We start from the raw sequence: 13,646 nt of genomic DNA, 5'->3' as shown, positions 1-13,646 counted from the left end.
TTTTGTGAGGCTGCCTTTGTGAGGGGCTGAGAGTGTGGCTGGGATCTCTGTGCAGCTTCTCTCACCACAGCACCCTCCTGCTGTCAACCGCTCTGCTCCTTGGGCCTGGCCTATCTCTCACCCTTCCCAGGGAGCAGTCCCTCTGCACCAGCTAGGGAGGGTGACGCCAGCCAGTAGTAGAGCCAGAGCTGGAAGATGTGTGTTTTCCCAGCCTCATCTGAGGAAACCTTCATCCTGCTGCCACTTCACTTCCCATTAGCAGTTGGGTTTATGTTTGTTTGGGTTTGATATGTCTGTTTTGTTTCAAAGCTGTGCTCTTTCCAGAGCCATGAGGCATTGGGTTTTTGGGTCCAGGGAAAAAGCCTGTCCTCAGTAACCCCCTCCCCCAACTACCACACACGTGGGTGGGTATATCTGAGAAGCCTCGACTTGGCATGTATTCATTAGCAATATTGGAGTGGGCTCTGCCTCTCCTAGCACCTGTGGAAGAAAGGAAAGTGCCAGGGGAACATATGTAGGGATGCTGTGTCCCTTAGCACTTGCTAGCATGTGTGCCTGCTGGGAACAGATAGCACAGCTTTGGGGCTAGGACTGGGTTCAGGCCTCTTCCTCAAATTCTTCAGCACAGTTTATAACTGCAGCTGGAATATCCACTCCCCCTACCTAGGAGTGCCCTTCCCTGTCCCCATGTAGGAGGGAAGAAAAGTCAGGAGCATCTCCTCAGAGCTGTCCTCCCTCTGCTCTGGCTCCAGCTCCTGTACCCTCCCACACAACAGCTAGTTCCAGGAGCCTCATCCCCAGCCCCCTCCCCTCTCAGATCCCTTCCTAACCCCAGCATGTCCCCCAGATTGACCCTAGTGCCTGGCCCTGCCACACACCCCCAAATTGACCTCTTTGCTCTACGTATCCTTTGTACATGAGGGGTGTGGATTAGTGGCAGGAGGAGGGGGGGTCAATCTTGGGAGGTCAGGACTGGGTGTTTGTCAGAAGGATAACAGCTTTGAAGGTCATCAGCAGGAAGGGGAGGCCCCATCCTTCTCTGACCACCCTCCTCTCCAGTCTCTTCCTCCTAGTGACTCAGGCCCCAGCTTTCACATGGGGCAAAAGACACATGCCCTCATCCAGGCCCAGTATGTGGAACGAGCTGCAGTTGCTAGATGGAAAGGAAGGATGCGAGGACAGGGGCAGACTTGTGGGACGCAGGCCAAGAGCTCCACCTATCTCCCATGCACCCAACCCCCCCCCCCCCACTGCCTTTCCCCTAGCACCCTGATACCCGTGGGTCAGATTCTCCTCTCTCACAGATGGGAACCCATAGCATTGTGTACACCTTCTAGGGCTCAATGGCCCCTGACCTTCCCAACCCTGTGCCCTACGGAGGGTCGCTGTTCTGACAGCTCAGCGGGAGCTTTGGCGCCTGCTCCAAAGCGCAGCGGGAGCGCCCAGGGATTCAGCACCACGCTGCGGACAGCTCCAGGCCGGGCAGTCCCGCGAAGAGCTGGAGCCTCAAGCGCAGGCAAGGAGCAGTGGGGAGGTCTAGAGGGAGGCGGGGACCTGGTGGGGAGCGGGAGATCTGGAGTGGGGAGGAAATGGAGGAGGGGCTGGGGGCGGGCCGGTGCCGGGGGCGGGGCGGAGTGCGATTGAAAGCGGCGAGGGGAGCCGGCGGGCGAAGAGCGCATAGCCGCCGAGCACGCGAGCAGGAGCCTGATCCCCACTGTCCTCGGTCCTCTCCGTTTCTCTCCGCGCCAGAGCCGGGCGCGCCAGGTAGGGTGAGCCTGTGGCGCCGCGGCCGCCACCAACCTTACCAGTCCTAAACCCATGCCCCGGGGGTTCGCAGACCCTGGAGTTCCGGCGCGGACGGGCCGGGGCGTCCAGAAGGCTCTCACCGGGAGCTCCGGAAAGCGGGAAGACCTTTCTGGGCATCCCGCCTTTCTTTCTTCAAAGGACGCGCCTTGCTTTGCGCTTCTTCTCTGCTCCTGCTCCTGCTCCTCTGTCCTTTGGTCCATCTTTCTGTCAGTATCTCCGTCTTTGTCTCAGCCTCTCGGACTTTCTCACTCCCTCCCGCATTCTCTGTGCTCTGCCTTATTTTATGACCCTGTCCCCAGGGTTACCTACCTCTGGAATTCCGTCCATCTCTGCTGCTCAGAGCGTGGGTCCCGGCTTCCGTGTGGGAGGCTCGCAGTCTTGACCGGTTTTGACTCGGTCCCCATCTCTGTCCCTGTCCTCATCTGTTTTTGCCTCCATCTCTGTCTTTCCTATATGCCTGGTTGAGCCACTCCTTTCAGGGTCTGCACAGCATCCCACTCCCCCGTCCTAGGCAACAGCAGGAGGATTAGCCCTGGGGAGAAGAGGGGGCAAAATGAGGAGCTCCAATCTCTTGGCCAAAACATGGGGTCCTTGAACTAGTTGCTGCCCTTCCTCAGCCTCAGTTTCCTTTCTGATTCTGAGGAAAGATGTGTATACCTTTCCCAGGCTTTCCAAACCTGCGTGATTGTGTGGGGCATGTGTCTATGAAGGCAACAAGGGCACAAATGGTGGGTTGCAGAGTGGAAGAGGGAGGGAGCAAGCGAGGGAGGGAAGGAAGGGTTTTCTCTGAGGGTCAGGGCTAGGGTGGACAGAGCCCTGAGACTGAGGATTGGGATGATTGAAAATGATGAATTTCTCTGCTTGGTTCTGAGCTGACTTGCCTTAGAAGAAGAAGCTAAGGCACAAAGTCTCAAATAATATCTTACGTAGAGCTAAGGACTCCAAAAGTCTTACCCTTAAAACTGTTTTGAAATTCTAATCTAATCTAATCAGGTGAACTATGCCCCCCCCACCCCACACACACGCACATCCCCTTGACCTGTTGACTTAGGACCTGCGGCCAATTGGTGTCCCTCCCTCCCTGGAACTATCCTCTCCACCTTACTGTCTTATTCCTAGAGCCTAGGGTCTCTATTCTTTCCTCAATCAAGAGGCTCTGGGAATGGCTTTTTAAGAACCAGAGGCTAGATTCCTTGGGTACTCACCTGGGCCCCTTTCTCCCCAGGAGTTGGAGACTGACCCTTAGAGAGTTTTCCCTACCTCTTCACTGGTAGGTCCTCAGCTTAGCCATGCTTCCTCTCTGGAAACCCAAGAATCAGGATGGGAACTGGATCCCTAAATTTGTAACTCTGATGTAGCTTCTACTGCAAAGGTGTCGACCTTGGTGTCCTATGAGGTTTGGGTAGGGTCTTGGGCACTTTTTAATTCTCAGAGGGCTTGGGACACCATGGTGCTGCCTGGGGTGTCCTGTCCTCTGCATGGGGACGCACTACCTACTTCCCTCTCCCTCTAGTAATTTTGGGATGGACATGGGCCCATCTCCAGCCTCTGATCAGGGCAATACTGAGAAAGGCCCAGGGGTTGTCCCAGAAGCTGCTAAGCCTAGTTAGCAATACCACCCTCTTCCTGACTCTTGAGCCCCTGGGAAAGGGAGGAGTCAAAAGGGGAAGCTGCTCTCAGGTTCTGCTTCTTCCTGTCTGTCTATCTCTCTTTCTCTCTGCAGGAGCTGGGCCCTTTCTCATATCTTTTCCTTTCTGTCCTTTCCTGACTGTTTCTTCCTGCCCCTGTTTCCTCCTCTCTCTGCCTTTGCTGCTTCTCCCTTCATCCCCTGGAGGCCCAGTTCTGCTGGGTCCACCTGCTGCCCCTGGGGCCATGGGATCACTACTCAGGCTCCTGGCACTGCTGCTGCTGTGGGGCGCTGTGGCTGAGGGCCCAGCCAAGAAGGTGCTGACCCTGGAGGGGGACCTGGTGCTGGGAGGGCTGTTCCCGGTGCACCAGAAGGGCGGTCCAACTGAGGAGTGCGGTCCCGTCAATGAGCACCGCGGCATCCAACGCCTGGAAGCCATGCTTTTTGCCCTGGATCGCATCAACCGCGACCCGTACCTGCTGCCGGGTGTGCACCTAGGGGCGCACATCCTCGACAGCTGCTCCAAGGACACATATGCCCTGGAGCAGGCACTTGACTTCGTGCGTGCCTCACTGAGCCGTGGCGCCGAAGGCTCACGCCACATTTGCCCGGACGGCTCTTATGCCACACACAGCGATGCTCCCACTGCCATCACTGGAGTCATTGGAGGCTCCTACAGCGACGTCTCCATCCAGGTATGGTGGGGAGGGAGGCTGGAAGTGGCAGCACAGGATTCCCACTGAGCAGGGGCTCCGGGGTTGCCATGTATTGGAAGGGAGACTGGAAGCTTTCTTTGTTGGCTTTTACACAAGACTAAAAAAATGTCACATAAGGGGGGGTCGAATTTTAGCGATTGTGCAAGGATAACGCCCCCACCCACTCCTACCACACACATGTGCACCTATGCATAAGCACACACACATACACGCAACACTTCTATCTGATCTCCAGGTTTGAATTCTGGCTGCCCCCTTACAATTACGTGGCTCTGGGCAGGTTACTTCTTTCTATGCCTGTTTTCTTGTTGTAGAATGGACCTCATAAACCTTAGAGTTGTGGAAATTTACTGAGGTAATGCATACAACATAGATATAAGAGGGCCTGGCAAGTCATAAGGGCTTAATCAATATTATCAGCTATTATAACTGTTTACCCATTTTATAGATGAGGAGACTGAGGCAGTGGCAAAGTGGAGACATGAATGCAGGGTTCTCAACCAAAGCCCTGTCTATCAAATCATCTGTCCCTGGGTTGGAGGGAGGTGGGCAGATAGAAGCCAGGAGTTGCCCAGAGAAGAAAAACAGAGGCATAGGGGACCCAGGAGGAAGGGAGGCGGAGAGTACTGGGGGAAGAGGAACCTCAGAGTCTCTTGGGTGCACAGCGTTTGAGTGGGTGGGCAGGTGAAAGAATCAGATCTCTTCACCTAAGCAGGACCTGGGCTCATAGAGGTGCAGTGACTTGTCCCCCTCTGCCTGATATTCCACAAGGGGTCAGCAGAGGGTACTGGCATCAGCAATGAGTTCTGGTCTAGTTGATATCCCTTTGCTGCTGCCTGGGTGTAACTTAACTCTCTAGGCCAGGTAGGACCCTATCCCTCCTTGACTAGTTGGTGCCCAGAATAGGATGTTGGAAGATAAGGTCAGACCTGAGGGTAGGGTTGGGGGGTAGTATAAGGGAAACCTTGACTGGGGCCTCAATTTCCTTTAGGAGAGGCTGGCTGAGGACATTGCCATCAGGGGCAGAGCCAGGGACCCTGACTAGAATGCTTGTTTAGGAGAATGAAGCAGGAGTCTGAACCATGTAGTCAGTTACTAACTTGGGGGCAGGGAGGGGGCGGGAAGCAGGGGGACCGGGGAATTCCATCTATAGTGAGAGGTGGATTACCTAGAGGTAATCTAGGTAGCAACTTGGATGGGCATGGCTTTGCCAGCATTGAATCTACAGCCCTGACTAGTAGCAGGGGTGGGTGGGCAACCTCCTACCTGCTAATGTCTTCAGGCCCCGGGGGTGCTTTCCTATAAACTTCCTCCATAATTCTCTTCAGGGCCCTATGCATTCATCTCCAGGAGTCCAGGTACCTTCTCCGCTACCCACAAAATGCCTCCCTCTGGTAGCAGATCCCACACATCAGCATCTGCCTGCCTTTTACTTGTCCTGATCAGTGCAAGTTTGCCCTCCTTTGGTAGGCTGCACCTGCCCATTGCTGATTCCCCCTCATTACTGACTCTTCTCTCTTTCTCATATCCCTATTAATTTTGCATGCCAGGCACTGTGGCCTCCTATGCATTATCCTTTCAGCAGCTTTGTAAGTCAGGGATTAGAAATGAGGCCCAGGAAGGTTTGGTAGTTTTGCTCAGGAACACAAAGGTGAGAAGTGTGGGAGGGGGCATTGAACTCTGGACTTTCAGAGTCAGAGCCAGTGCTTGCAGTTGCAAATACAGGACCTAGCCCCATCCTGTGCAACCTGAGCCATGCCCTGATCTCGCCCACCCACCATCCCACCAGTTCATGAGCTAGACCCCTCTCCTGTGAGTCAGCCCCAGGGACCCAAGGGTAGGGGGTGGGGTGCCAGGCAGTCAGTGCTAGAGCAGGAAGCCTTGTTTCCTTCAAGCTTAGGCACCCAAGGAAAACCAACCCTTTACCTCTCAGGTGTAGGTCTCCCTTCCTGTGGTGTATAGAGAAGAGGACTTTTCCTCCTACTTTCTCCATCATCCCATTAGGATTAACTCAAGGGAAAGGTTGTTTTCCCTGAGTATCTCAGATACCATACAGTGCCTCCCTCAGCCCCTGATATAGCCAAGCACCATCGTTTCTCAGGACTCCCTGTGCCTCCCACTTTTATGACTGCCAGGCACCTGGAGAGGGACAGCAGAGGAGGTCAGGTGTGGCCCAGGACCCTGGTGCCTTGACCCTGGATCTTTTCTCTCCTAGACCTTGGGAAGGAAAAGAAAATTCCTGTCAAGTCAGGGTGCAGGTCTTTTGGGAGAGGGAGACCTCAGGGCTGACCTCATGGATACTTGATCCATTAGCTGTGGGGACATATCTGTCTATAGTTTTTGACCAGGTCTCTGATCTTTGCACTCTACCTGCCCCCTACTCCAGGTGGCCAACCTCCTGCGGCTGTTTCAGATCCCACAGATCAGCTATGCCTCCACCAGTGCCAAGCTGAGTGACAAGTCTCGCTATGACTACTTTGCCCGCACAGTGCCCCCCGACTTCTTCCAAGCCAAGGCCATGGCTGAGATTCTCCGTTTCTTCAACTGGACCTATGTTTCCACCGTGGCTTCCGAGGGTGACTATGGGGAGACGGGCATCGAGGCCTTTGAGCTAGAGGCCCGTGCCCGCAACATCTGTGTGGCCACCTCGGAGAAGGTAGGCCGTGCCATGAGCCGCACAGCCTTCGAGGGTGTGGTGCGAGCCCTGCTTCAGAAGCCCAGTGCTCGTGTGGCCGTCCTGTTCACCCGCTCTGAGGATGCCCGCGAGCTGCTCGCTGCCACCCAGCGCCTCAATGCCAGCTTCACCTGGGTGGCCAGCGATGGCTGGGGAGCCCTGGAGAGTGTGGTGGCTGGCAGTGAGGGGGCTGCGGAGGGAGCCATCACCATCGAACTGGCCTCCTACCCCATCCGTGACTTTGCCTCCTACTTCCGGAACCTGGACCCCTGGAACAATAGCCGGAATCCCTGGTTCCACGAGTTTTGGGAGCAGAGGTTCCACTGCAGCTTCCGGCGGCGAGACTGTGCTACCCATTCACTGCGGGCTGTGCCCTTTGAGCAGGAATCCAAGATTATGTTTGTGGTCAATGCAGTGTATGCCATGGCACACGCACTGCACAACATGCACCAGGCACTCTGTCCCAATACCACTCGCCTCTGCGACGCCATGAGGCCTGTCAATGGGCGCCGCCTCTACAAGGACTTCGTGCTCAATGTCAAGTTTGACGGTAATGGTACTGGCCAGTGTCCACTGGGCTGCTGGTCCTGAGGGCAAGGTAGAGCAGGCCTTTAGGTTCCATTCCCAGGCTAAGAAAACAGAGCCTAGAGCAGGTAAGGGGCTCACTCAGGGAGCCTGTGTCAATGCTGGGACAAAGGCGGCAAGGCAGAGAGGATTCCATCCGGAGCCAGGGCTGACGTTCTGCCTTCTGCAGCCCTTCCAGAGAGTAGACCTCTGGCCTAGTCCTGCCACTTTGAGCACCTCCAGTTTCTGTTTGGGCCTTGCCCTTTACTTTCTGCCTCCTTATTGTATCAGAGATGGAGACCAGGGAGCTGCAAACCCCATACTCAGGTAGCAAAACATCTGTGAGAGGCAGAATAAGAGTGGGTTGATCATGAGTGTCAAGGTAATGCTCTATTTTCTGGGAACTTTTTAATTCCTAATCTTGATTTTCCACTCATGGTAGCCACAGTCTTCTCAAAAGCTATTTTAAATAACGTTCCAGTAAAAAAAAAGAATGTCCCAGAATCATCACCATGCTTCAAGGAAGAAATCATGGTAGAAATGGTGGTAGTGGGTGCCCAGTTAAGACTTAACTAATTCCAATAAGATTAATGTCCAGAGTCATGATAAGATCAATGTAGAGATGAGGGCCAGAGTCTTGAATCTGATTGGATTGGTGTTAGAACCAGGCTGTTAAGAGTTTAGTCTGCTGGGCTTGGGTGAAGTTTATAGTGGGGCTAGAGTTGGAATCTGAAAATTTTGAGGCTGGCTAGAAAGAGGAGGGCCTTGGGAAACCTGGGCTTAAATCCAGGCTGTATTATTCCATCATGGGGCCTTAAGCACCCCATATGCATGCTTGAGCCCTAATTTCTCACTGGGACCAGGATGACAATAACTCTGGCCCCTGAGCCTGGCTGGGAGATATGCGGTCTACAGGAGATGGGGTAGGCATGGAGGAGTGGAAGTAGTTGGTGAGCTGCCAAGGACATTCTGACATTCAGCAAGTGATAACTGAGGTTGGGGTTCAGTTTGCACTGGTATCACTATTAATATGGGTGGGGTTGGAGCTTAGGTTGGCATTTATAGGATTATGGAGGGCCAGGGCTAGACCTAAGACTGAATTTAACTTTGGGGTCTCTTGTGTTACATTGGAGAGCATGGGTGAGGTTTGGGAAAGGGTTGGAGACTAGGACTTAGATTTGGTATGGTGCATTGTGGTTGGGGATCAGTGTGGACATTAGGTTTGGGGAGATGTCTAGGCTTTAAGATAGGAGTTATATTTGGAGTTTGGGGCTGGTGAGGATTGGGGTTTGATGTTGGGCTTTAGGAGTAGGAATTTGTTGTAGCCTCTCACTTGGAAAAAGGCTGGTATCGAGCAGAACTTTAGTGTTGGGATGAGGATCAGAAAGACTAATAGTGGCCTGAGCTCTGGGGTTTGGGTTCTCTTGTTAGGGTGAGAGTTGAGGTCACCAATCCAACTATCTCTCCCTTCCCTCTCCCACCCCTAGCCCCATTCCGCCCAGCTGATACCCACAGTGAGGTCCGCTTTGACCGCTTTGGTGACGGAATTGGCCGCTACAACATCTTCACCTATCTGCGGGCAGGTGGTGGGCGTTATCGCTACCAGAAGGTAGGCTACTGGGCAGAAGGCCTGACCCTGGACACCAGCCTCATCCCTTGGGCCTCGCCCTTGGCTGGTCCCCTGCCTGCCTCTCGCTGCAGCGAGCCCTGCCTCCAGAATGAGGTGAAGAGCGTGCAGCCTGGTGAAGTTTGCTGCTGGCTCTGCATCCCATGCCAACCCTATGAGTATCGACTGGATGAGTTCACCTGTGCTGACTGCGGCCTGGGCTACTGGCCCAATGCCAGCCTGACTGGCTGCTTTGAGCTGCCCCAGGAGTACATCCACTGGGGCGACGCCTGGGCCCTGGGGCCCGTCACGATCGCCTGCCTGGGCGCCCTGGCCACCCTTTTCGTGCTGGGTGTCTTTGTGCGGCACAATGCCACACCAGTGGTCAAGGCCTCAGGCCGGGAGCTCTGCTACATCCTTCTGGGTGGTGTCTTCCTCTGCTACTGCATGACCTTTGTCTTCATTGCCAAGCCGTCCACAGTAGTGTGCACCTTGCGGCGCCTCGGCTTGGGCACTGCCTTCTCTGTCTGCTACTCAGCCCTGCTCACCAAGACCAACCGCATTGCACGCATCTTCGGTGGGGCCCGAGAGGGTACCCAGCGGCCACGCTTCATCAGTCCTGCCTCACAAGTGGCCATCTGCCTGGCGCTTATCTCTGGCCAGCTGCTAATTGTGGTTGCCTGGCTGGTGGTGGAGGCACCAGGCACAGGCAAGGAGACAGCCCCTGAGCGGCGGGAGGTGGTCACACTGCGCTGCAACCACCGTGATGCCAGCATGCTGGGCTCACTGGCCTACAACGTGCTTCTCATCGCACTCTGCACGCTCTATGCCTTCAAGACCCGCAAGTGCCCTGAGAACTTCAACGAGGCCAAGTTCATCGGCTTTACCATGTACACCACCTGTATCATCTGGCTTGCCTTCCTGCCCATCTTCTACGTCACCTCCAGTGACTACCGGGTGAGCCACCTGCCATATGGGTGGGAGGGGCAGGATGCTGATGCTCTGTTTCCTGGTATCTCACTTAGTCTACTGATAACTCTAAGGCTCTGACAAGTTAAATGTTCACTCAAGGATGCACAGCCTGTGGTGACCCAGTTGGGACCGGACCCCAGGAAAAGATGGAAGGCCATGAGTGTGGCTGGGGAAATGGCCAGGGAGGTAGAGGCCTGAGAGAGTGCTGAGAAGAAATTTCAGGACTCGGATGTCATACGCTTACTTGGGAGGAGATGGGAGTGCAGAGATGTGTCCAAATGAGCAGGAGCTCTGCCCTGCTCCACTGAGGGATGAGTTACAATATGGGAGACTTGGATTCTCTCCATTCTAAGATTCCTTAGAATCTCCAAGGGGATTCTCTTGGGAAGCCCCTGGACCAGTTGGCACGATCAAGGGATTAACTAAAGAGTTAAGTCTAAAAGTGCTGCTGACACTGAATAAGGTTGACAAAGAGCCCCCAGTGAGTGTGCAGAAGAGTGAAACATGGGAATATGCGTGTGGTCTGTGTGTGTGTGGATGAGGGAGGGCCTCAGAAGAAATATCCTTAAACTGGGTGCTGCAGGATGGGGAGATTCGAGTAGGTAGAGTGGAGGTGGAAAAGGGCAGCCAGTAAGGAGACTGATTGGAGCAGAGGGTCTGTATTTACTTCCTTCATTAAAGAGGAGAGAGACAAATGGTTGAAAGGTAGGAAGAGGTGAAGGTGGAATGGGGGTGGCAGGGCTATCAAGCTTTGCAGCTCCAAGGGATACCATGTGTTCATGCCCCCTGGAGTTGTGCTTCTTGGCAGCTCTAGGACTGAGAGATGAAGCTGGGGGAGGTAAGAAAGGTAAAGCAAGTACAGTGGTGGAGGAGATCGGAGGTATAGGGCTGAAAAAGCTTAAAACAGGTGAAAAACATACCTCTGATTGGCACTTCAAACAAAGTTCCAGCTTGTGCTGAATTTTTCAGTAGGGTCTCCCTAGGTTCAAAAGGGTGATAGCTGTAATCAGGGAAGGCCTCTCTGAGGAGGTGACATGTGCTGAGTTCTGAATAAGAAGGTCATCTTGGCTAATCCTCATGTAAGTAAGTTCTGTAGTTCTCATTTTATGGAGAAAGAGACAGAGATACAATGGGGTTTAATCGCTTGCACCAGGTCACCCAGCTTGGGAGTGCAGAGCAGGGTCTTAACTGACAATCTTAATTAAAGCAGCAGGAAAAGTGAGGCAAGAGCCCCTGCAGAGGCCCCTTCCTCCTTAACATAGGTGTAGTGGTTCAATGATGGTGAGCAGGAACCGTGGGGCTTGGCTGCTCTGCTTGCACCTGCTGGGCCACCTGCCTGGGTGGCAGAGGCCAGGACTGGGGAGGGAGTCTGCTCTGATTCATCAGCATTTGCATATGATTTGCATGCCAATCCTAGGCAGCTGAAGACTCACTTGGGACGCACATTCACAATGCATACATGCATGCCCCCTAGGCCTGTGTACATAACAAACACACACATATACATGTAGACACACATAAACACTCCCACATATACACACACATATGTAAACTCATACAAACACTCCAGCACACACATGCACATATTTCCCCACCCCCACATGCATCCCACACCCACTCTCTTGCATCCGTATATACCCACCCACACACTCACCACCCCCTATATACACACGTCACCTGGAAATACGTTGATATGCACTTATACTTGTGCTCCATGCCCATACCCCCACACATCTCTCCCAGCTGTACACACACACGTACACACACATCCTGCCCCACATATTCATACTCCAGAGCTGGAATTCTGGCATCCCTTGTGAAAATGGTCTACTGGGGCTAACACTGGGAGCATGCTCAAACTTCCTAGGAATCCTCTGGGGACTGCAAGTGGACCAAAGCCCAGTGTTGGATTACTTACCATCCCCTGTCACTCCCCCTACTCCTCCACTGCCGTTCTGGGCAGACTCACAGTTGACCGTACCTGCTCACTCACTTACAGGTTCAGACCACCACCATGTGTGTGTCGGTCAGCCTCAGTGGCTCAGTGGTGCTCGGCTGTCTCTTTGCACCCAAGCTGCACATCATCCTCTTCCAGCCACAGAAGAATGTGGTCAGCCACCGTGCACCCACCAGCCGTTTCAGCAGTGCCACCACCAGGGGTGGCTCCAGCCAGGGCCAAGGTCAGTGTTGGCCCTAAGCACCCCACTCCACCAGGGCCCCCCTCTCCCTGCTCAGCTCCACAGGCTTTTTAGGCCACTCTGTGGGTTGCTGAGATTCCTTGGCCAGCAGTGAGGTGGGTGTCTGTAGATGAATTTAGACTAGAGGGGACAGGAAGAAAGCCCCTCTTCCCACAGCCCTGCTCCCCTGCTACCTGTCCTCTGTGAAGGACCTAAGGTTCAGCCCCAAACTCCAGCTTCCTTTCCCTAGGTTCCAGCTCCCAATTTGTTCCCACCGTTTGCAACGGCCGTGAGGTGGTGGACTCGACAACCTCGTCGCTTTGAAGACCCCATACTCCTGCCCCGACGTGGCTGTTCCCCGGAACCTGGTGCAGATCCACGTACAGGACGCACCCCCATGCCCACTCCCCAATGTCTCACCCACTCATTTGCCTAACCCTTTGGATTCAGATGTTAGCATCCTCAGCAGGGGGCCTCTGCAGCGGTCACCACCTGCCCTTGCAGTTGTGTCCCTTCCTCTCCAGGCCCAGGGCTTGGACAACACAAGCCAGGGTCCACTCTGCCCTGGAATGGGATGCGGGGGGGGAGCTCTGACTGAGGAGTGCAGGCCCCAATCCCCCATCAGCAAAGGTGCTTCCAGCCCTGCCCCTACCCACCCCTCTTCTAGGCCTTTTTAATTTTTTATATGTTATTCTGGGTTTGGGGAGAGGGTTAGTGTGAGGCCATTCCTCCCCTTGCACAGTAGTTCGTCCTGTGGTTTATTTTGTATTATCTATAAATAAAGTTTATTAAAAAAGCAAACTATCTTCGCCCTTAACCCAGGGAGGCCCATCACACCCACTACAACCTCCCAACTGTCCTTCAGCCAGGGTTCATTGACTCTGCTCTGTTCCTGGTGGCCACCAAGACAGACCCATCTCTACCTTGAGGAGGGAGAGGGAAAGAATAGACCAGCCTCCCTAGAAAGGAGCCAACAGACCAGCCAAGGTGTTACTGGACACAGGCTTATCTGTTAGTGCAAGGGAGGGTTTTCCCTGGGGACCTGGCTTCCAGGGTGGTGTGGGAGACAGGGCAGGAGAGGCAGCTGAAGGTGGCTTGTTCTGGCCCAGGGCCCTGGTAGCTGTGGGCTTTTCCACAGATGGCCTGCAGGCACTTGGAGGAGCAGTCAATGCCAAGCCAGGCTGAGCCAGGCTAAATTTAGTGTGAAAAGAGCCAAGAAGAGGTCCCCAGCCGAATGTCACTTGCTCACATGAAATGGACAAAGCCAGAAAAAGCTAGTGAGGAAGGAGGTGGGCGAAGCAGGGAGGGCAGAGGCTGGGTAGTTGGAGAGACCATCTGCTTTCAGGTAAGAAATTGGGGAGGAGCCTTTCTCCAGTCCTTGGAGGAGCTTGGACTAGCAGGCGGGGCATTTCCCACCTCTGCAGCCTGGGACTCACTAGTAGAGGGCGTCGAGACAGGGTCTTGGCCACAGGACTCATGCCTGGCAATGGCTGCCCTCACGTGG

At 54.2% G+C, this 13,646-nt stretch overlaps 1 protein-coding gene across 2 annotated transcripts; it reads left to right on the top strand.

Annotated features, from left to right (window-relative positions):
* The first annotated feature begins 1,616 nt into the window (after positions 1-1,616).
* Positions 1,617-12,934, top strand: GRM2 (glutamate metabotropic receptor 2). Of its 2 annotated transcripts, none has more exons than XM_077129131.1 (5): positions 1,617-4,128; positions 6,563-7,373; positions 8,875-9,950; positions 11,965-12,145; positions 12,393-12,934. In XM_077129131.1, the coding sequence occupies exons 1-5, from the start codon at positions 3,679-3,681 to the stop codon at positions 12,464-12,466; spliced, it is 2,592 nt and encodes an 863-aa protein (XP_076985246.1). In that variant the 5' UTR covers positions 1,617-3,678; the 3' UTR covers positions 12,467-12,934. The 2 variants fall into 2 exon arrangements, with proteins under 2 accessions (XP_076985246.1, XP_076985245.1); XM_077129130.1 differs by having other exon boundaries at positions 6,536-7,373.
* Positions 12,935-13,646: the final 712 nt, after the last annotated feature.

Source organism: Tamandua tetradactyla, chromosome 15, assembly GCF_023851605.1.
Source record: "Tamandua tetradactyla isolate mTamTet1 chromosome 15, mTamTet1.pri, whole genome shotgun sequence".
Taxonomy (NCBI): Eukaryota; Metazoa; Chordata; class Mammalia; order Pilosa; family Myrmecophagidae; genus Tamandua; species Tamandua tetradactyla.
This window is presented reverse-complemented; position numbering and strand designations above follow the sequence as displayed.